The sequence below is a fragment of the Doryrhamphus excisus genome, chromosome 1 (assembly GCF_030265055.1).
Source record: "Doryrhamphus excisus isolate RoL2022-K1 chromosome 1, RoL_Dexc_1.0, whole genome shotgun sequence".
Classification (NCBI taxonomy): Eukaryota; Metazoa; Chordata; class Actinopteri; order Syngnathiformes; family Syngnathidae; genus Doryrhamphus; species Doryrhamphus excisus.
Genome location: NC_080466.1, coordinates 7,668,737 through 7,690,229, shown reverse-complemented (window position 1 = coordinate 7,690,229; position 21,493 = coordinate 7,668,737). Strand labels below are relative to the sequence as shown.

Here is a 21,493-nt window from a genome sequence, read left to right as displayed (position 1 = left end):
TCAAAATGTGCATATGAAACAATGCAATGTTTTTTATGAGGGCTTCATAGTCGAAATAGGTGTATACGACAGCTTTGTAAGCTAGCTGAAATTTTAAAAGGGAAAGAAATATGTGTTCATGATTCACATAAGGATTCTGAATGATGGGAAAAATTACAAAAAAAGTGTGCAGGTCCCCTTTAAAGGGCGAGGCTCGGCCTGTAACCGCATCAATAAGCTGTAATTTCAAAAAAACAAAAGCAAATCCGCCAAACAGCAAGGGAACACTACTCAAAAAAAATATCAACTGTCCAGATGCTTCCCATGAGCAAGAGTGTATGCTTTTTTAATAATAAAATGTTCAACTTGGTTATACAGTACAGTAGTTGTTACCACACATGAATGTTGGTTTTAAAGCACCATCTTTATTCACATGCACTCTTAAATAGAGCACCATGATAGACACCCTCAGTTAGTAATCTTCAGTTATTTTGTGTACAGTAAAAAAAAAATCAGCTTCATTTGCATGTCGGGATCATTTCGCAACCAGGAAACTACGTACATATCGGTTCTCACCCACAGTAAATAATCATTCATTGACAATCTGTATCATTATGACACATCATTCGAGATAGGATGCTTTACAAAATGAATGTCCTGACAGTTTGTAAGCATGTATAAAAGTGACATTCTACTGAAGAAACTGTGGAACCAGTGGATGCACTTATCTTGTTATTGGACTGTGGCCATTTTGACTAAAGTTTTTTTACTGTATAAGAAATGAAAAAATGTGGATATTTTCATGCACATCAATGACAACCTTTTTTATTACCATTCCTGATCCAACATAAGCAATTACTGAAGGTTTGGAGGAGTTATCTGTCAGGATCAGGAGCTCTCCTCTTGACTTTAAACTACCTCAAAGTTTGAAGATCATCAACATCCATCCATCTGACCTTATCTTTTCTTCCCAGTCAGCTTGGGTCCAGTTGAAAATATTACCTCAATTGTCCGGCACCATTCAAAATCAATAGGGCTCTTGAGGTATGTGGGGAAAACTTTAAATGCCCTAAAGAAGAAAGGTGCATTTCTTTAATTTTTGACCTCACATGCCTCAGCCATCATTGTTTCCTTCAAAATGAATTGGGATCTTGCACTGACAACCCCTGAAAGATGGGTGGGTTAAAAAAATGTTGTAAGAGACATCCTGTGAAATTGATTCATGTCTTCTGCCGATAATCCATGGAAGAAGAAGGGATAAGGCGGGGTTAAATCCCACCTAAGCAACAACTTAATGTAAAATCCATCACTTGGAAACGAGCGCCTTCTTGGTGAGGCTTGCCCTCCTGCTGCCCCCACCTCCACCCGCTGCCCCACCTCCATGCCACAGATGGCCGGGGATGGTAAAGGCGTCCACGCTCATACCCATGGTCTTAGAGGGGATGGCACTGAACTGCTTCCTATCCGAGCTGTATTTGTACATGGACTCTACCTGGGCGGAGCTTATTGTCCTGGGTCCCACGCCAGCCAATCGCACAAGCTCCTGGGAGTCAGGGTTGGTGGTGTAGACGCCTCTGAACTGGCAGCTGGAGTCGCGCAATAGGATAAGGAAGTGGTTGGCAGGGCTCTTCTCCATCTCCTGTGGTTGAAGGAAAAAGAGGTGAAATATGACATTAGCGGGTGGGTTGTGGTCAGAATGTTTTGGTGAACATGCTAGCATACATCTAGCTAATGCAGATATCCTTAACCATTTAGAATTATTACACAAATGGACAATGACCTTGAAACAGTTAGTTGCTAAGTCTTGCGAAAGATGTTTTGCTTGATTGCTGATTGTTTGTCAGTCCCCTAAAGATATACAGTGTTCCCTCACTCCATCGTGGTTAACCTTTTGCAGACTCACTCTTTTGCAGATTCCTGCACCACGGAATAAATGAATCCTTGGCTCATGGAGGACAACGAGGGGGAAACAAACACAACGGCGGGAGCAACACACTTCAACAAGGACGCAAAAACGCTACAGCTGAATGGCAAAGAGCCACGGCCAGAGGAGCGAAACACATGTGAGTTACTTTAGTTTCTTGTGTCCAACCAAAACAAAAATTGCAAGTAAAGTGAAAGTGTCTAAACAAGAGAGAAATGTGAGAAAATGTTAATGTGTGTCTGAGAAAAGTATATAAAGTGTATGATGGTTTTGCAGCCTAAAAGCATGTATAATAATTGTAAACAATATGCCGGCTTTCACTTACTGCGGGCTATTTTGGGAACCTACACTATCCCCGCGATAAATGAGGGAACAATGTATAGCAAATTTTGTGATGGTTCATCCTACTTATGGGGTCAAACTTAATGTTTAATAACAGCATAACCATGTTGTGTATGACATATTGTCACCCTTTCAAGTGCAGTGGTCAGCAGTAGAAACGTTGTTTTTCACATGACTATGTGGTGTGGTGGTATGACCTTGAGAACATTCATATTAGCGCTCACATTCACCTCCACTATCTTATTCTTTTGGCTCTCATTGACCTTCCCAGCCAGGCAGCAGCGAGACAGAGCATTATGGATGATGAACTTGTTGGACTTGAAGCTTGGTTCTTTGAAGAGCTTTGGACCTGATCCAGAAAACACAAACATCACCGCTTGTTGTAATTGAACCAATGTGGGTATATGAGGCCATGCTAACATGCTAAAATACCTGTGTATTCCAGAGCAGGCGAGGTTCCATTGGAACCAGTTTCACAGTCTCCATCCTGCTTGGCCAACCGACTCGGTATAACACATCCAGAAGGCGAATCAGGTCGGCTGTCACATGACATGGCTCAATCAGATGCACAGTTTGGAGCATGTGCAGTACAATGCTACAGTCTAGACTTAGCAATGCTTGTGTATCTTTTCTATGTTTGTAACTTAGCCAACTACAGCAGAGGATGGCAAACAGAATGAGCACCTATGGACTTTCTTGTCGCTGTCGTTTCCATCTGTAGCTGCCAGGTTGAGTGACGAGTGAGATTTAGTCATCTTGGAGGCTGTAAGAACACAAGATCCTCGTCATAAATAAATCTTTGCAAGTGTCTAACTTGCTGACATTTTTTTTACCGGTGGATTTCTTAGCGGGGCTAAGAGACAACTGTGTCTCCTCCCTGGTCACACTGCGAGGACGCGCTCGTGTCTTCCTGACAGGCGATCGACCTTGACTGGTGGGTTTCTGCTGTAGAACCTTGTCCAGGTCGTCCATGAGCCTCAGCTGTTGGCGGCGTGCATATTCGGCACGTGTGAAATCCCCACGGCGGGCTGGAGTCGCCGGAGGGGTCGGGGAAGATGAGATGGTTCCAACCGCAGGTGAATTGGAGGGGGAGGCTGTCTTGTCAGAAGATGGTCTGGGGACAAAGGGAAAGTACTTCAGCATTGGTTGGACTGATTCATTTTTTTCTGTAGGGGTACCTGCCTTTTTTCTCGTTCTTGTTCTTGACACTGTCTCCTCCTCTTCAGCTCCTCTGCTCTCTTCTGCTGCCTCTCTAGAAGTAGAGCTTTGCGTTGAGCCATCTCGCCTTCGTTTTGCACATCCTCCTGCAGATACCTCATCAGTTTTTACCATTTTACAAAACAACTGCCATTTTTGTCACTTACCTTAAAGAAGAATCCTATGCCTCCTTTAGCTCCAAGCTCGTTTTCTCCTGGTTGTTCTACTGGGAACCCTTTTGCCTGGTCTTCACTGGATTCAGTTTGTTGGTCAGAAGAGTTCCCAGCTTCTGTGGCCAAATCCAGCTGTTCTGTGGCATCTGAAGCAAGAACAATGGCAGGCTCCAGAGCGCATTCTACCCGGTCACTCATGGAATCAGAAGAAAAGTCCTGCCCCTCATCTGTTTGCTCATCGCTGCCCCCTTGTGGTCCTCCAAGGGAGGAGAGTGACGCCTCGATCCCTGCGCCGCCAGCCCTCCCTCCATCTCTTCCCGTGGTGTATGCAGCAGAAATGGACAATGTTTCACTCTCAAAGGAGCATTCAGACGGAGCTCCAGAGCTGCTGCCAACCCTTGGTTGAGGAAGCATGGACACCATCAAGGCCTTATGGGCTTCGGTCACCTCAATGTCCTCCTGCTCAAGTTCCAGGCTGAACTGGGTGGGTGTCTCGCTGGATCCAGTGTCTGACGTGCTCTCATCAGGTGGTGGCGCTGGCTGGGGGGACTCCTGAGGCGTTCGAGGCCCGCCAATGCGGAATGACGATGTGGTCTGCACTTGACACTTGCTGGGCGACACTCTTCGCAGATGGGGGAGGGTGTCCACATTGTGAGTGGGCGTCAAGACACGATTAAGAGGCGGGAACTTGAGCTCCGAGGGTCGTGGGTGAGGTTGGGGGCGTGATTGATGTTTGGGACTGCGTGGCGTAGACGAGGAGTGGATCTTGGTACGAGAGACAGGAACGGAGGAGGAGATGACTGTTTTCGGGGAGGTTGATGCCGAAGGAGCATGAGTTCGGCGGGATGGCGAGGAGACAGAGGAAGGATTGGGGACAGTTGGTATCATCCAGGCTTTGCTGGTGCTCATGTTAGGACTTTTGGTGGGCGTTCTTGGTGGTGTCTTTGTAGGGGTGTGGGGAGGGTTCTTCGTCGGTGCCTTGGAGTTACTTTTAGGTTTTGACTTGGGAGTGGCTTTGTATGAGCTTCTGGGTCTCTGGTTGCCCAGAAGTTGCTGCTGCTGTTCCGTTAGCTTCTGCATGTCCGTCTGGAGGGACTGCAAAGCTTCACTCAGTTTCTGAACTACTTCATTGTACTCCACAAGGATGGCTTCTCCTCCTTTCTCTTTCGCTTCACCTTTGCTGTCAATAGAAAATGTCACCTGCTTCTCCAGCCGAGGTGGGTTTGAGACAGATGGCTTGGCTTTCTCCTTGTCTGCTTTGTTGTCTGTCTTTTCCTTGTCTTCCTCCTTTTTCAGCTGCTCCTCCATTCGAGTGAGGCGCTCCTCCAGGGTGAGATTGTCCTCCTCCATTCCCTCTCCTCCTCCCTCTCCTTGCTCTCGTTTTATTTTAAGAAAAGCTGTTTTTCCGAGTCTTTGTCTGTGCTTGGCGAAGATGGCTTCAATTCGTCTCTTTTGGGCTTCGATACTTTTGCGTTTTTCCTCCAGACGAGCACCTAGCTCCCAGGCCTCTGAACCCGGTTCAGTACCTCTAGGGCCCAGGCCTGGAGTGCAGGGTGTCTGTGGTGTCCCTGGGGTTGTTGGGGTAGTGGCCAAGTCATCCCCAGTGGTTACTGGGTGTCTTCTTCTGCTGTCTCGTCGCTCTGCGAAGCTTGTCATGCGTGGGCTGCTGCTGGCACTGTGGTGACCTTTGCTGGGCCGAATATTACCAGGGGCGTTTCGGGGGATGTCGTCAGATGCTTCAGATGAGTCTACGCTGCCGTCTCGCAGTACAGAGTCATCATCACGTGACATATGAGTGGCTCGTGGTGACCTCTCCTTGCTCACACCGCCATTAGCCTCACCACTGACCGGCCGATACACAACTCCTGAACAGCAGGGGGCGGAGCTACTTAGCTGTGGATTGTCCTCCATCGGGGAATGCAGGAAGAAACCAGCAGGGGCACCCTCGGGACACAACCTGGGCTCTGGTCTTGTTGCCAACACTCCCTTACCACCTTTCTCTGTAGTCCTCCCTTTCTTTCGACCTTTGGTGCCAGGAGCAGGAGCCACCTGCAGCGCCTCCTCGATGGTGGGCAGCTCTCCCAGCGGCGCCCAGGAAGAATGCAGCGATGGTGCTGAGGCGCTGACCAGGTGGCTGAGGTCCTCGGTGGGGCTGTACGGAACGCATGCCGTTGTTGCGGGGATGGCGGCGCTGAGGCTGTCCGTGCTGACAGAGCGAAAGACAGAATCTATTGGGTTGCCCATGACAATATCAACATCACTGTCCAGCCCAAATGGGATGCTGAAAGTCACTGCTGACAGAGGACGACTGCAGGAAGTGGGAGGGGGGGGTGTTGGTGATGGTGGCGGTGGGGCAGTGATGTGAATGCAGCAAGACCACAGAAGCCAAAGTAGGAGGGTTTAGAAAATTAAGGCAAAGTATGAATGCAACAGCACATTGACTACAGAACCAACATCCAAGTGTCATACCTGATCTGTTTCTTGGTCCAACTTTTGTTTTCTGGAAGGAGATAGAGGCACAAATTAGTCTGTAAACATGTATTTTAGTTTAATTAGTCACTAATAACACTCTTATGAGACAAATTTCTACAAGTGTGTCTCTCAAGTTGTTCCACACCAAACCCTTTTTGGGCCTTCAAACTCTTTCCACAAAGTTCATTCATTCATTTTCTACCGCTTTTTCCTCACGAGGGTCGCGGGGGTGCTGGAGCCTATCCCAGCTGTCTTCGGGTGAGAGGCGGGGTACACCCTGGACTGGTCGCCAGCCAATCACAGGGCACATATAGACAAACAACCATTCACACTCACATTCCTACCTATGGACAATTTGGAGTCGCCAATTAACCTATCATGTTTTTGGAAAACCCACGCATGCACGGGGAGAACATGCAAACTCCACACAGAGATGGCCGGGGGTGGAATTGAACCCTGGTCTCCTAGCTGTGAGGTCTGTGCGCTAACCACTAGACCGCCGTGCCGCCCCTTTCCACAAAGTTATTTTATTTTAATTTATTCTGTACCATTTTGCAATGCAACTCAGTGAGTGACATGTAAAAAGCCTTACCAATACAATGAAGAATACTGTCCAGCCAATGATGAGAGCCTGTTAGTATGTATTTACTTGCGCAGCACATTAGTTCATTAACATTGTCAAGTAGTACGTACCAATGTTTATGCTTAGCTTATGGCGCAGGGGAGTTAAGGGAACTGAATGCTGCTTGCTAACCTGGTATTATGGTGAAACAAACAGGCAATGCCACATTCACTCACCAAGCTTAAGTAAAAGAAAGATCTTTAAGGTGGACAACATAAATGGTAAAATTTATGTTTAAGTTTCCTCCCACATTCCAAAAACATGCTAGGTTAATCGGTGACTCCAAATTATCCATAGGTATGTGAGTGTGAATGGTTGTTTGTCTATATGTGCCCTGTGATTGGCTGGCGACCAGTCCAGGGTGTACCCTGAAGTCAGCTGGGATAGGCTCCAGCATAGCCTCCTGATCCTAATGACGATAAGTAGCACAATAAATGGATGGATGGATAATGGTAAAAAAGAAAAGAATGGAAAATGAAATGACAACTAGGTGTTTCCTACTAGATTTAGTTAATTAAATGGTAATTAATTGCGTCTCAACACTTTAGTGTGCTTCTTACCTGGTGATAACGGAGAAGAGATGGGCACAAACGGTTGTTTGAAGATGAATGAGGGGGAACCACTGAAACAGGACATCATAGTGTGAGACACCAGATACTCATACAGTAATCCTTTGTTTACCGCAGTTTAATTGGGTCCGAAATTAATTTCCACAAAGTAGGATTCATAGATAGAACATAGAAAACCTTTTTATGACCTTCTACATAAGTTTAATTGTGTTAAGTTAAGTGTTATTACAGCTCTCAGGACGATTGTTATTATTTTTGTGTTAATTGTGAGATAATCTGGTGCATGTATTACTACTGCCACCGAGTAGACTACAGTTCATCAACATCCTTTAATCTCAGTCAACCACGAGTCAATTACTAAATTTAAAAAAATTGAAATATGTTGAGGCCGCAATGATTAAACAGCAAAGTGTCAAGGAGCGACTGTACCACAGTATTGTTAAGGTGTACAGGTTGGACTCAGGTACCTGTTGCTGTTCCCGCTGACAGGACTGGTACAGAAAACTAAACCTGAGACATCTGCAAGACACAAAGGAAGCACAGCCTGCGTGAAACTACTGTAAATGCTCCAATTAACTAACGCCCTCTATTCAATTAACCAACAAATAGTCTTGCATGGTCTAAAAAGCAAATAACATGAGTGCCTAGTTCGTGGCAGCTAAAAAAAAAAAACATTGGCATTGATGGTTGTGGCTGAAGCAACCTCATGATGTACTTTCTATGAAGTTGGTTTATGGTCCAAAACATACCTGTAAGGTCGACAGCTTGTAGTGGTTGAACAAAATCTGGCTTCTTGATTTCAAACCACTCCAGCAGTTCGGCGACGAAGCTCATGATGTTCAGCTGACAAGAAAAGCAGTTATATTATTTATATTATAATCATTTAACAGCCCTATATGTCCCTATATGTCTATCATGTGTTAAGAGTGACTTAGGTGTTCATTTAGGTGTACTGGAAAATCCGACTTAACATAAATTACACTTGACTAGAGTAGCGGGAGCCCTAGAGCAAAAAAACCCAAACAAAACAGTGTTCCTTCAAACAGCTTTAAGGGTGCTGCTGCTTCCTCTGCAGGTATGAATTATGTATATATGCAGTATTATATATTTAAAAGTTGCTAATGCTTACATGCAGGAGAGGTGGCGCATAGAGAAGGTCCTCCAGGAGAAGAAGGCAGCAGCTCTGCAAACTATTCTCACAAAAATCTTTAATCAGCTGAAGGTTGTAAAGACTGTCCGCCACTGACATGGTGTCCTTTAGACAAACATCTGGAACAATAACAACGATGGAATAATTATTGTTTTGTCCAGAAGAAAATATCAATATTTGATGATGTAGTGTATATATGTGTGTGTGTACCCTCCAGAGGCAGCACGTTAGGGCAGTAGAAGTGCAACACAGCAGCTATCGCACAGCCATTAGATAGGTCTTTGACCGCAGTGACCAACGGGAAGGTGGGAGTCAATTTAGACTGCACTTTGTCCTTCCTGTATCGGATCTAAAGGAGGAGCACAAAGCCAGGGAGGTCAGAGTGAAGACAGCACAGCTTGGACTTACTAAAAAGACTTGTGTCCTTGTGTGATACAGAAATAAAGACTGTGAAGCCACAACAAGAAACGCAAAAACAAGAGCCAAAGAATACTTGCTAGCCACAAAATTAGGTACATCTGTACGGTCTAATAAGATATAATGCAAGCACTGTATCAAAAATTCTGTCTTTAAAGGCATAACTATGCTTGACTGACATGAATATACATGTTACAATTTTACTTAAAGGGGACCTATTATGCTCATTTTTCGGCCCTGTATTGAGTTGTGGACTATAAAGCAGCTACACATGATAAACAGCTCAGAAAGCTTTTTAGATCTTCCAGAATTTGCACCCATTTCAGGTGTATTTCTTTGGATTTCGTGCTTCCTGCGAAAATGGTATGTTTTAATTTATTTCACAGCCTTGGAGGACTTCTGTTGTCGTGCCATTAGCTGCTGAACCCAACTTTATAGGAGATGATAACCGGTATAAGAGTTGATAATAAACTGCGATTTATATTTTTAACATATTCGTTTTTAACATACAGCCATATGCTTTTGAACCATTACTTACACAAAATAAACACAGTTCGGACACTGATAAATTGTTACTTACTGCTTGCTCATCTAACTCTTTGACACCAAGTAAAGTTGAAAGGTTGTCAGCGAGTTTGTTGGCTAATCCAGCTGCATATTGGCCCATGTTCAGTGTGAAATTGTTAACAATTGTAGCTTTCCCTTAGACCTGAAGAAACACTTCCTGAGAGCCATTGCTAAAAACATCAACACTGAAGCAGACCTTGGGGAAGGGCAGCCAGCGTATCTGGCCTATGGCGCTGGCCCATATAAGGAAGCCAGCCTATGTGTGACATCACAAACCTCCGGTTTAACAACGCCCTCTGAAACAGAGCAAAATAAGTCTCCTTTAAATAAGTTAAACTTCAACAAGTTCAACTAAACAGTTAATTCCTCACACCGTTGGTGGAGGTAATTAATTCCTTTCTGACAGTGTGTCAATCAAAAATGAGCATTGTTATCGTCATAGAGGGAAAATTTTAGATACAGCTCTGGAACTGGCTCTCATTAGATTGTACAAGTGTACCTGATGTTGTGGCCATGTTGTGAGTGCATGTGACTATAAAAATACAACATAAACACACACCAACTGGAGGGCTTGGCCTCAAGCTCCAGAAAACCAAGCATTGAAGAAATGTGACCAACAAAAACAATTTTTAAAATATGGTTTTTAGGTGAAGATGCATCAAACGCACACACACTGGCAGCCATGAGGCTCTAAAACAAAAAAAGCCTTGTTGGAGGAGGTCAAAGGTCATTATCGAGCACTAGACATAGGGCAGGGGGTCACGCCTCCCGTAACGTGACTTTTTGGCACCAGTGCAGTGAAATAAAACTACAATGCAGCTTTAGTGTTAGGGTGGAGATTAGTGAGTCAGTGAGGTGGAGTATTGTTGCTACAGGAGACGTGGAGGACGAGAAGAGCGAGGTGTTATACGTTACCACTGGTGGTTTGTTCCCCGACTCCTTCAAACAAAAAGCGATAGCATGCTGGATGGGGGATGGCAGAGAAGAGGGACACAAGCGTAAAAATGACAAAGGGGTCCCCTGTAACACATTGACACACGGCGACAGGAGGGGGAGGAAGAGGAGGGTGGAGGGCACAGTGGTGGAGAGGCGAGGCGGGGGACAAACAAGGCGGGTGTGGTTTCACCTCCCTGCCCTCCTTTCTTGCCTCCTAGCATCCCTTTTGCTCGATTCCCTAGAGTCACAATGTCCTAAGAGCAGCGATGTATTAGTGGCCCACCAGAGGGCACCCTTTCTCTCTAAGATACATTTTACTGTGGTTTTGTAGGGTTCAGTTTTCGTCACGGTTGTCTCAATTTTTGTATAATGTCTCGATTATTGTATGGCCAAACAGTACGTCTAACAAACTAGTTGTGTGCCCAAACAAAGCAGCCAGCCATGCATTGATGACTAAGTCTCTGTGAAAAATGGATTCAATTGGGACACTACAGACAGATTCTGGCCAGGGAATCCTTTAATTGTCTTTATTATGTTTGTGTGGTTTATTTGCTACTCCATGTAGATTAATGATAAATCAACTTTCTTTTCAACATTAAATGTTTAAATTACTTGTCAATCATAAAATTACTGGGGAGCATAGTAAACCTCTAAGGTTGAACACTAGAGTCACTAGAGTAACTTAAAAAAGAGCTAACCGCTGCAATAGGAAAATCTTACAAAACACCATAATTTCTAGTGTATAAGCCACTAATTTTTTGTTCAAAATTGCTACTATTTATTTAAATACTGTGCTAAATACTGTGACTAAGTGAGGAAACGGTAGCTTTTTCATTGGTAGTAGCACGCTACCAGTGCACTCACAATGAGCTTGTCAACCCATTGGAAATTGCAGGAGGTAATTTTCTATAACAGTATACAATACAACAGTTTGACTCAATGCGTCTTACAATGAACACTAAATTCATTACACAGTAACTTAACACTCAAAAGATATACCTGAGAGTTACCCCTACCTGAGTTTTCCCATAATGCATTGTGTCTGAGTAATGCATTCATTGGCGGCCTGCCAGGGCTCTGCAATGACATCAACCTCCCTCCCTGTCGTCATCTGGTGGACAAAGCCAGCATTGCAATGCCATCCATCCATCCATTTTATGCTGCTTGTCCTCCAATGAAATGCTTTGCTCAGACGAAGTACATTATGCACTATTTAAAATTCATAATGGTACATGTTTGCATATTGATTAGTTATATCTTTTGAGTGTTAAGTTGCTGTGTGGTGATTTTTGTGTTCTTTGTAAGATTGTACAGTGAGTTACATTGAGTAATGACCTCCCACAGGTTCCAATGGGTTGATAAGCTCGTCATGAGTTTTTCATATAGCTCATGATTAGCTCCTGTCGCTCATGATTAACAGCTGCCTGGTCTCGTGCGCACCACACTGTGCCATTTTTTTCACATGGACATGTACAGCTTATACACTGGAATTTACAGAAATACATTTTCCCAAATCGTGCGATTGAATGAGAATTTCATCTTCTTTGACTTTCCACCTAATTTTTTTTAATAGTGAATCACTCATTGCTTGTGCCTAGCTACTTTTTCATAGAAAATACCTCAGACTCCCAAATATTAGCAAGCACACATTGCAGCACAAATCTCTTTGGTCAGCTGACATGACAGGCAGTTCATTTAAAGAGACACACAGACACACACATACATACTCACACACAGATATCGTATATATGCAGGCCCATCAATGTCAGCCACAGCGAGCACGCACTGAGAGGACATACTGCATATGAGCAGGCGATAGCACACTTACGGGGACTAGCTTCCAGTACCAGCGGGTGGATGGGCCCTGCTGGAGAGCAAGGTGTGCCGACAAGAGACCAGCCCGGGAGAGACACAGTGAGGATGATGATATTAGAAGCTTGACAAGGGGGGGGTGCTTGGCAAAAACAACATGTGTGAATGTATGTGTCACCACCCTTGACATCCTACCTTCACGGTGGGACCATTTTAAACTTCAACTTTATGCATCTTTACCGTTTCCTGAGAAGGTTGTTGATCAGTACATGGCTGAGACTTGGCCGGCTCCTCTTCTTCTGTACTCTCTCTCAGCTTCTGGTTCAGCTTTAAAGACAACAACATGCAAGTTAGGTCACCTGGGCTAAGTTCCGCCCCCTGTGGTCATGCATAGAATGATTCCATGTGTCTTTCACCACACTTGACGCACCCTGTTGACCCAAAAGAGCAGTGCGTTCTCCCACGGCGCCCCGACGCCCATCTGCTCTGCCTCCACCGCCATTTTGACCCTGCCCACTACCTCTCTGGCAGCCAGTGACATCAGAGAGTCGATCATGGCAAGGTGGGCTTTCTGCAACCGGGACACAAAACTGTCACTCAACTTCGCTGTGATTATACAAATGCCTTGTAGGTACGCTTCCAATCATTTGTGGTGTGGAGTTAGATGGACATGATGGACATGCCTACCATCTTGATGGGGACATGGCAGAGGTCATTCTCGGTGATATCCACATCCTGGACTTTCGGAGCGACCCCTTTCTTTGTGAGGAACTGCAGCAGGGCAGAGTTGTCAGCCGGGGAGTCCTGTGATGCCGACACGGTGGCACCCTGACCCTGGGCCAGCAGGGCCTGAACTCGGCAGTAGAACTCAGGGGAGACGAGCAGTTTGGAGATGGCTGGCTTGAGGTGTTCTTGTTCATACTTGTCCTTGTAGAGCGGTTCCCGTAACTCCACTGGGACATTCTCTGGAAACAGACAAGGGACGTGAGATAAGTAAATTCATGGTGGGTTGATGGGGACACCGGAAGGTGGGACTTAGCAGAAAAGCTAATGAGTAGTGCAGCATATTGTGATTGATAGGCAGACTGCCCAATGACTTAATGTGGAGTTATTTAAAATCTGACAAATTACTATGAAAGCAGGACATAAATAAAAGGCCATTAAAACCAATGATGTGGTGTTCATAGTAATTTATAAATAGACCGACCAATGACTGCATCGTGTTTAAAAAGTCCACCGATTATTTTACAGAAAAGAGTGTGGCTGCATAGTGAGTGATAGGTAGACTGCCCAATGAATTCATGAAGGAACAAGGCGTGTGACGTTATATCAATATATCAAACTACTGCAATGTTTTAACATACGATGGATTATAGATTATTATCTGTAATCGAAAAGTCTCCTACAACTTTTATTTCACATCGAAAACCTGCAAAACACTGAGAGTCAGTTTGGAAAAGTCTCATCCAAAAAGTCACAAAAGACCCCACAACCACATCCAAAGAACTGCAGGCCTCACTTGCCTCAGTTAAGGTCAGTGTTCATGTCTCCACCATAAGAAAATTAGTGAGCAAAAGTGGTCCAGTTATTAGGTTTAAGGGGAATGGATTTTTTTTCTCCCTTAATAATCAAAGGTTTCATTTAAAAACTGAATTTGTGTTCAATTGTATTTGTATGAAGAAATATTTAAATTTGTGTGACAAACATGCAAAAAGACAAGAACGGAAGAGGGCAAACATTCCCATTAAACCGTTGACCAATGTCTATATAAACACTGACTGAAAAGTACAGTACAGGAAGGCGGGACCTACACAGCCCCAGTGGTGCAGCACATAATGATTGATAGGTGACTAAACAGTATGAACAGTGACTGAAATCGGGTCAGTGGCTATACAGGAAGGGTGTAAAAATACAGTGGGTAGACTGCATGAAAAGTATGTGAAACAGGCAACCAATGACTATACAGAAATGTGGGACGTACACATACATCATCAAAACCAATCAATACCTAAAACGTAGTCACGATGACAAGTAAAGTTTTGCCACAGTGGAGGTTTGCTATTGTCCTACAAGACGATGATGTGGTCTTCTTCTGCATGAACAGTCCAGGAACAAACAGCGATGATTAAGTCACGCAACCCACAAAGAAGACGACAACGTTCCGCAAGCGGGACAGCACTGAAACACTGACCCACATTCCCGACACTGCAGTCTCAGAAGGATGCTGGAACTGTCGGGCTGACTAGAGGGAAGTCTCCAACGTCTATGCGAATTTATGAGTGTCTTATGATGTCTTCTTTCTTCTCTTATGTAACTCCTCCTCCAATCATCACTACCCTTAATAGAATCTACATTTGAGTTGTTGTCGTCCCATTTTTAGCTGACTCTCAGTTAGGGTGTTTACTTTGTGAAATCCTTTCACACATTCAGACACCAGTGGCAGGAAATGGGATGGTTGTCACTATGGAAACGATGGAAATGGAAAGCAGTCATTATTGTGTCCCAGCAGCGACAGAGGCAATGAGACACGACTGCAGAGTAGTAAGGCGGGCGGTGTTAACCCGTTTAGCATAATGCTGAGCTAATCTTATACAGGCAGAAGCAGGAATCTATGCCTCTGAAACATGGCCTGACACACCATGTATGAAAAGCTATGACTTTGACCATGTTAGTTTTTTCCTGGAGGAAAAGCTCCATAATTTAGTCAGAGTTCATACAATTTATTTTGTGGCTCTTCTCTTTTATGTCCCCTCTATAATAACGTACGAGCCAATGTTGTTGGGTTTTTGGTGTTGCTCTTTGTTCTCTGTTGTTGCTGTTCATTCTTTGTCTCTGTCATTCCCACCTTAAACCACTTACTATCCGATGCGTACTAACTGATGTTGACGCGACTTTCTCCTTGTTCTTGGCACAAATTCCCACTTAAATTGCAGACAAGGTGAAGCTCTTTTCTCCCTGTATGTCCCTTCTTAAACCAAACCAACCAATGTTCATTCATTAATTCATTTTCTACCGCTTTTTCCTCACAAGGGTCGCGGGGGTGCTGGAGCCTATCCCAGCTGTCTTCGGGCGAGAGGCGGGGTACACCCTGGACTGGTTGCCAGCCAATCACAGGGCACATATAGACAAACAACCATTCACACTCACATTCGTACCTATGGACAATTTGGAGTCACCAATTAACCTAGCATGTTTTTGGAATGTGGGAGGAAACCGGAGTACCCGGAGAAAACCCACGCATGCACGGGGAGAACATGCAAACTCCACACAGAGATGGCTGAGGGTGGAATTGAACCCTGGTCTCCTAGCTGTGAGGTCTGCGCGCTAACCACTCAACCGCCGTGCCGCCCCAACCAATGTTTTTTTTTTTGTCAATTAGTAGGTTACTTTCAGGATGACGAACAATTAGGTTTCACTGAGGACATAGTGACCCTAAAGTAAAAATTCCTGTAAAGTCGTCCCTCGCCACATGGCAGTTCAAATTTCACTGCTTCACTCGATCACAACTTTTCATACATATATCAATTAATGTCATGCTGTTTCGTGGTTGACTACAGGCTATTATAAGGTAAAAATATACATACTGAAGAAATTTGCTTAAATTAAACATTTTCGAGCATAAAAATGGCTAAGCCATTAAGAAAATCCATTCAAATGTGAATGTAGTATTCTATATTAGTCACTAGATGTCAGCAATTATTCGAGGAGACAAGCACCAGACTTAAATTATCTAAATGATATGAATGTAAAGGTGACTATATGACTGTTATTTCATGTCTACAGGTAAAGGGACACAATAATGTTAAAAACTGTATTTAGAAGATTCTGGTTCATAACTACAGAAATATTAAATTTTTAAAAAAGAAGTCCTACTTTGCAGAAATTTACAACAGCGATAAAAGAGGAATTATTGTATTTAACGTTATGCAGATTGTCATCAAAACACAATTCAGAAAATACAAAATGCAGCAATTTTTGGTATAATTCTAGTCAAACTCCTGTGACTGAATCCTACTATTTACTGCTGTGGTGACTATGACTTTTACTCAGCATATAATAGCCATCTCTAAATAGAAGCTCTGGTGTCATAAGGACATTGGAGAAGTCATCACTTGATCATTCGGCCATGTGTTCAGCTCAATTTGTGTGTGTGTGTGTGTGTGTGTGCGTTTGTTGGGTCCCATGTGTGGGCCTATTTTCCCCTTGTAGTCACTATTAAAATTAAAGTTACCCAGTGGGCAATTGAATGAATAAATAGATGATGTTAAATAATGGAAAATTCACATTTTCCCCATATGTTAATTATTGGTCAACAGTGCTTCATCAAAAAAATAAATTAATATAATATATATAAAAACAGAGAAATGTTAACCTTTTAAACATTGTAATTTAGGTAAGAAAAAAAGTATACTATGCTGAATAATTTAGTCCAATTTGTATTAGATGGCACGACACTGACCATGATACCTAATAAAGTGATTGATTAGTCATGGGCACAGTGACAGTGGAATGACGTCACCTAGCAAATACACAAAGACCAATCAACACACACTTCAACGTTGCACCTTTACCGATTCAGACTATAATACTACCAATAAAACAACAACAAAGCAGTCACCTTGTAACAGTGACACAAATATTATGCAGCTAGCATAGAACCGCCACTGGCTGACCCACTTCCATGCCGCACAGCAGCACTTTGCAGCAAGTAGTCTTTTGTTGCACTGAAGGCAACCTCCACGCAGCCCACGTAGCGTTCACACTTATAAGGGGTTCACCGACAGAACGTGATGGGAATTATAAAAAATGTAATTAGCCTTGTCATGTGGCGACCATGTGGGGAGGAGCAGCTCAGTATGGAGAATGAAGCAGCAAAAAAGGCCACATTAAGCATCTTCAAAGAAGGGTAGATTACACAGTGTATACAATAAAAAATATAGTATAGTGAGTGCCACACCCATCCATCCATCCCTTCATCCATCCGTGCATGCATGTAGAGAGCCCCCGTGGATGTTACCTGCACATCCGTAAGACTTGCACAGCAGCCACCGCACGCTCGCTCGGATCCTCGCCCTGCTGAAGTCACACCGGTCCAGAGGTGTGATCTCCGGCACGGAGAAAGGCTTCCTCGCTGTCGTCGTTGTGGCCTCGCCGGGAGAGTCCACCATGGCCGCGCTGTGGCGCACGGAGCACCGGCTGGATGGATGGATGGATAGGGAGGAGGGATGGGAGGCTGGAGCGAGGAGGAAGAGGACGAGGAGGAAGAGGGTGGGGGATCTTGTGACGTACACAGCCGGAAGAGAGTAAATCACAACTGGGAGACTTTAGAAACACTCTACCACCAAACACTGAATACATAATAAAGTCAATATATAAAGCAAATTAAATATACAGTTGGCAGAAAACCCTACATTTCTGCATAAATCGGTCATAAATTGTAATCTGATCTTCATTTAAATAGAATAATTTCCATAAGAATAAACTAATACCACACGTATTGAAAATAACAAGCTGTGCCACAGGTTATCATCTCCCCGTGGAAACTAGTTGTAGCAAACACGTACCTTTCCCAATATTTACATTTGAGAATATTAATATGTATTTATAATCCTGAAAATGAAATGCTTTCACGTACTTGATGCTGATGAATCAAGTGTCGAAGATGTCAGCGTGGGAGCGGAACACCAACGATCTTGCTCACAGTATTCACAACTTATTACCTTCCGGTTCCGTTCACCATGTTGTGATGCAGCCAGTGAAGATGCTCTCATGGTGCAACCATAGAAAGAGCAAATTATGTGGGATGATAACAAAAAAACAAACAAACACACACTTTAAAAAATGTAAATAACTACGTACATCAAAATATACATGTAAATGCAACGAGCCATTGTTTTTATTTAAAAGGAAACATACAGTTACAAACAGTTTTGCATGTGTATGTTATTTGTTCGACGGTCCTCGAATGCACCATTGTGAGTGTGCTAACTTTCTCCCACAGATAGACGTTTACCTCTCACGACATATTTGGTCCCAAATGCTGTGTTGATGCATAAAGGTAACTTTTGATGATGTTAGTGAGTGATGATGTGTTTATTTGTTGGTACACAGCCTCAGGTTTATTCATGCTAGCACACTGCCTGCTAACACACACATCAACCATCGTACTGGTGGCTGGTCGGTCTATATTCATTTTCTGGTTTTATGTTGTTACTGTGTTAGTTTTGCCCATTACATTAAAAAAAATATATTAGATACCCGGATAAACAGAAGAGAATGGAATTGAACTATCCATTTGAAGAGTAAGGATATAATATATAATTTCTTGTAATGTTAGCGCCCTCTAGGCAGCTGAGGAACCCCACTGCCAACAGTCTCTTTTATGGCTCATGCTTTTGTTGTGTCGTGTAATGCCTCTATTTGGCCACAAGGAGGCAGGCTCATACAGAGTCAGTACAGTCCTGTATACATGTGTCACATTGGTGACTTCTTTCTGAATTATTTGTCATTTTGCATCCGTAACTCCACATCAGCCTCTAATGTTTTGTGAAAACAACAAAAACAAGCCTTATTAATCTAGACCAGTGGTGGGCAAACTTCGGCCCGGGGGCCACATACGGCACACCAAGCGTTTGAATCCGGCCCGTCACTTGTTTTCTAAGTATTTAAACTTTTAACGTACATGCTGGTAACATGACTTGCAAGTCGGATGTTTTGTTAAGTAAAAAAATGAAAAAACAAAACTGTAAAATTCAATTTTGTAGTTTGATGTGGTCTGATGTTTAAAGTTAAAAAGACATACTAATCCCTTTTTTTTTTTAATCACTAACCTCAAACACTGGCAATTTATGCCGTTTTTGGGTGCTTCTGGGGCCCCTGTTGAACGTGTGTGAGGTTTCCCCTGTTTTGTGGAAAAGTGCATTAGAAGCAAGTTGAAAAAAAATTACATACCACCAGGTGTGGGCAAACTAAGGCCCGGGGGCCACATACGGCACATCAAGCGTTTAAGTGACACCCGTCACTTCCCTTCTAAGTATTTCAACTTTTAATGTACATGCTGGACACATGACTTGCAAGTCGGATGTCTTATTCAGTAAAAAACGGAAAAAAAACAAAACTGTAAAATTCAATTTTGTAGTTTGATGTGGTCTAATGTTTAAAGTGCTCCAAAAAAAGGGACATTAGAACATATAGCCAATAGTATGACACTTTTACAGATAAAATTAGACATATAATTCAAGGTGGACTGCTTAGTATATATACTTAAATATATATTCTGGCACCCTGGACAGTTTTGTTAACCCAGTGCGGCCCATGAGACAAAAAGTTTTCCCACCCCTGCTATAACCCCTTTCAGGGAAAAAATAAATGACAAAATAATATAATAATAATGACTACAACATGACTATACTGGCGGTACTGTATTAGCAAAAATGAATTTAAAAAAATCTGTCATAATTTTTTTTGTAACATTCATTTTATTTTGTTATTTTTATTATAGTATTATAATATTAAAGGTGCTGTATGTCTTTGGCTCTAAATAAGGACATTTTCAAACTAAATTTGTAATACAGCAACACTGGCAATTGCCGTAATTTGGCATTCGGCTGTCTGTGCTATGCTATGCTGTTGTTATGATGGGCCATAAATTCAATGAAAGCCAACTTTAGTAGCTAAACTTTAACTCATTAGCTGACAACAACGTAACTTGTGCCCAAGTGTTTGCTATGCTGGATGTAGATTACATCCACGAAGCATGTGGCTCTGAGCACCTGCAGGGCCGACATCACCTTTAACCTGTTCACTTGGTGACTGATGGCATACCTTGCCAAAAGCAATGCCTGTGTCTTTGTTGGAGACGTCAGTGCAGTGCGTTATTTAGTCAAAGACTAGCAGCACAGTGGATCATTGTGAAAGCGATACCAGTGAGTCAAAGCACCCTTCCTGGAATCGATCCAGAGACGTTGATAGCGCTCAGCACATGCTGTTGACATATAGATGCGCCGTTTTTTTTTTTCATAACTGCCAATAATGAAGTGCTTTTCTTTTTACTCCAAAGTCATGACCCTCCTGTGTTTGGTTGCCAAGCATAAATCAAACAAGCTATTGTCAACCTTTTGAAAAGGACAATCTGTGCCATTGTTAGTAACCTGACAGGGGACAGCACCACACCCCCCCTCTCTGTTTGATGGACACTCCACCTACAATGCAGTGGTGTGAAACGTAGCCCCACCCCTTTTTGCAGCAAGTCCGCCAATGAAAAGGGAACATCGATATGTAAATCATGAGGCGAGCATGACGGAGGGTGGAACAGGTGTTGGTTGTCACCTGCAACTGAGGTGAATCTGCCTATTGTCTCACGGGAAAAGCACACAAGCTAATGAGGATGTATCAAAACACATTCATGCTGTCAGACGCAACCATAATCTTAAATTATGCACACGATAAATTCCATGTTATTAGAATTTAAATAAACCTAATGCAAAAAAATGTCAATCTCATCTGTTAGTTGAACATTCTACTATGGAATGTGGATCCAAGTTCCTGACAGACAGCATACCACGCACGCGTCACGTTGTAGTAGAGTTTCGACGTGTAGGTTGTCTGCACATGAGTCTTTCCACCAATGTATGGACATGACAACCATAACAATCCATCCCTGGGTGACCTTTTGGTTAAGGATTTAAAACCACACACCTTTAACATTTCATGATTACTTTTACTACTTAAGTGATGTTCGGCTTGTTAGCAACATGCATTTTCAGTATGTGTTGTGTCCTTGTTAAATGCTGCTCCTGACAACAACATGAATTAATTTTGCACATTATTATTTTAGCGAATGCGCGGCACCTTCATTAGCATCTGGAATTAGTTTACATAGCAACAAGCTGGTGTAGCCTACAATACTCCATGTTGGAGTCACACACTGCTGTGGGATGGCATTCCATTTTTCAACCAGGAGTTCATTCTGGGAGCTTAATGATTTGGAATCAGAAATGCCATTTAATTGGGACAAAAATGTCAGATGTTGGATAAAAGTCTTGTTGCATACCAAAATAATGCTGTAGAAATTATATTTTCCTTTGAAAACACAAACCTGCTCCGAAAACATCAGAACATGGTAGAAGGAATTCAAAGAAAAATTCTTTGATTTCATCTTCTAGGCCTCCTCCTTCATCTAACCTCAAACATGCTCAGTTATGTTCATGTCTGGTGACTCGGCCCGCCAATCTGGGCTATCTTGACCTTCTTCACTATCAGGAACTTTGATGTAGACGATATGAGAAGTAGCACCAATCCTGTTGAAGAATTTGCCTTCTCTTGTGATTTGGA

The 21,493-nt window shown here is 43.2% G+C and overlaps 1 protein-coding gene across 6 annotated transcripts; it reads right to left on the bottom strand.

The window, feature by feature from the left end:
- Positions 1 to 32: 32 nt before the first annotated feature.
- On the bottom strand, positions 33 to 17,818 carry LOC131127684 (calmodulin-regulated spectrin-associated protein 3). 6 transcript variants are annotated; one of them, XM_058069814.1, is made up of 20 exons: positions 17,796 to 17,818; positions 17,178 to 17,393; positions 12,848 to 13,125; positions 12,591 to 12,731; positions 12,401 to 12,487; positions 12,177 to 12,215; positions 10,328 to 10,375; positions 8,639 to 8,777; positions 8,408 to 8,547; positions 8,028 to 8,121; positions 7,746 to 7,797; positions 7,270 to 7,331; positions 6,085 to 6,115; positions 3,610 to 5,923; positions 3,428 to 3,549; positions 3,079 to 3,359; positions 2,930 to 3,008; positions 2,678 to 2,784; positions 2,476 to 2,594; positions 33 to 1,618 (listed from the first exon to the last, which is right to left on the bottom strand). In XM_058069814.1, exons 2-20 carry the CDS (start codon positions 17,326 to 17,328, stop codon positions 1,286 to 1,288), a joined length of 4,617 nt encoding a protein of 1,538 aa, XP_057925797.1. In that variant the 5' UTR covers positions 17,329 to 17,393; positions 17,796 to 17,818; the 3' UTR covers positions 33 to 1,285. The 6 variants fall into 6 exon arrangements, with proteins under 6 accessions (XP_057925797.1, XP_057925835.1, XP_057925807.1 ...); XM_058069852.1 differs by lacking the exon at positions 17,796 to 17,818 and having other exon boundaries at positions 3,610 to 5,821; positions 17,178 to 17,530; XM_058069824.1 differs by lacking the exon at positions 17,796 to 17,818 and having other exon boundaries at positions 12,177 to 12,212; positions 17,178 to 17,530.
- Between the last annotated feature and the right edge of the window lie 3,675 nt (positions 17,819 to 21,493).

Excerpts from the sequence above, each read along its gene's own strand:
- LOC131127684 (XM_058069814.1), bottom strand. The coding sequence starts at position 17,328 with ATGGTGGACTCTCCCGGCGAGGCCACAACGACGACAGCGAGGAAGCCT. Across the intron at positions 3,550-3,609 it reads GCATAGGATTCTTCTTTAAG|GAGGATGTGCAAAACGAAGG; the intron begins GTAAGTGACAAA and ends AGGTATCTGCAG. Across the intron at positions 1,619-2,475 it reads AAAAGAATAAGATAGTGGAG|GAGATGGAGAAGAGCCCTGC; the intron begins GTGAATGTGAGC and ends CTTCAACCACAG.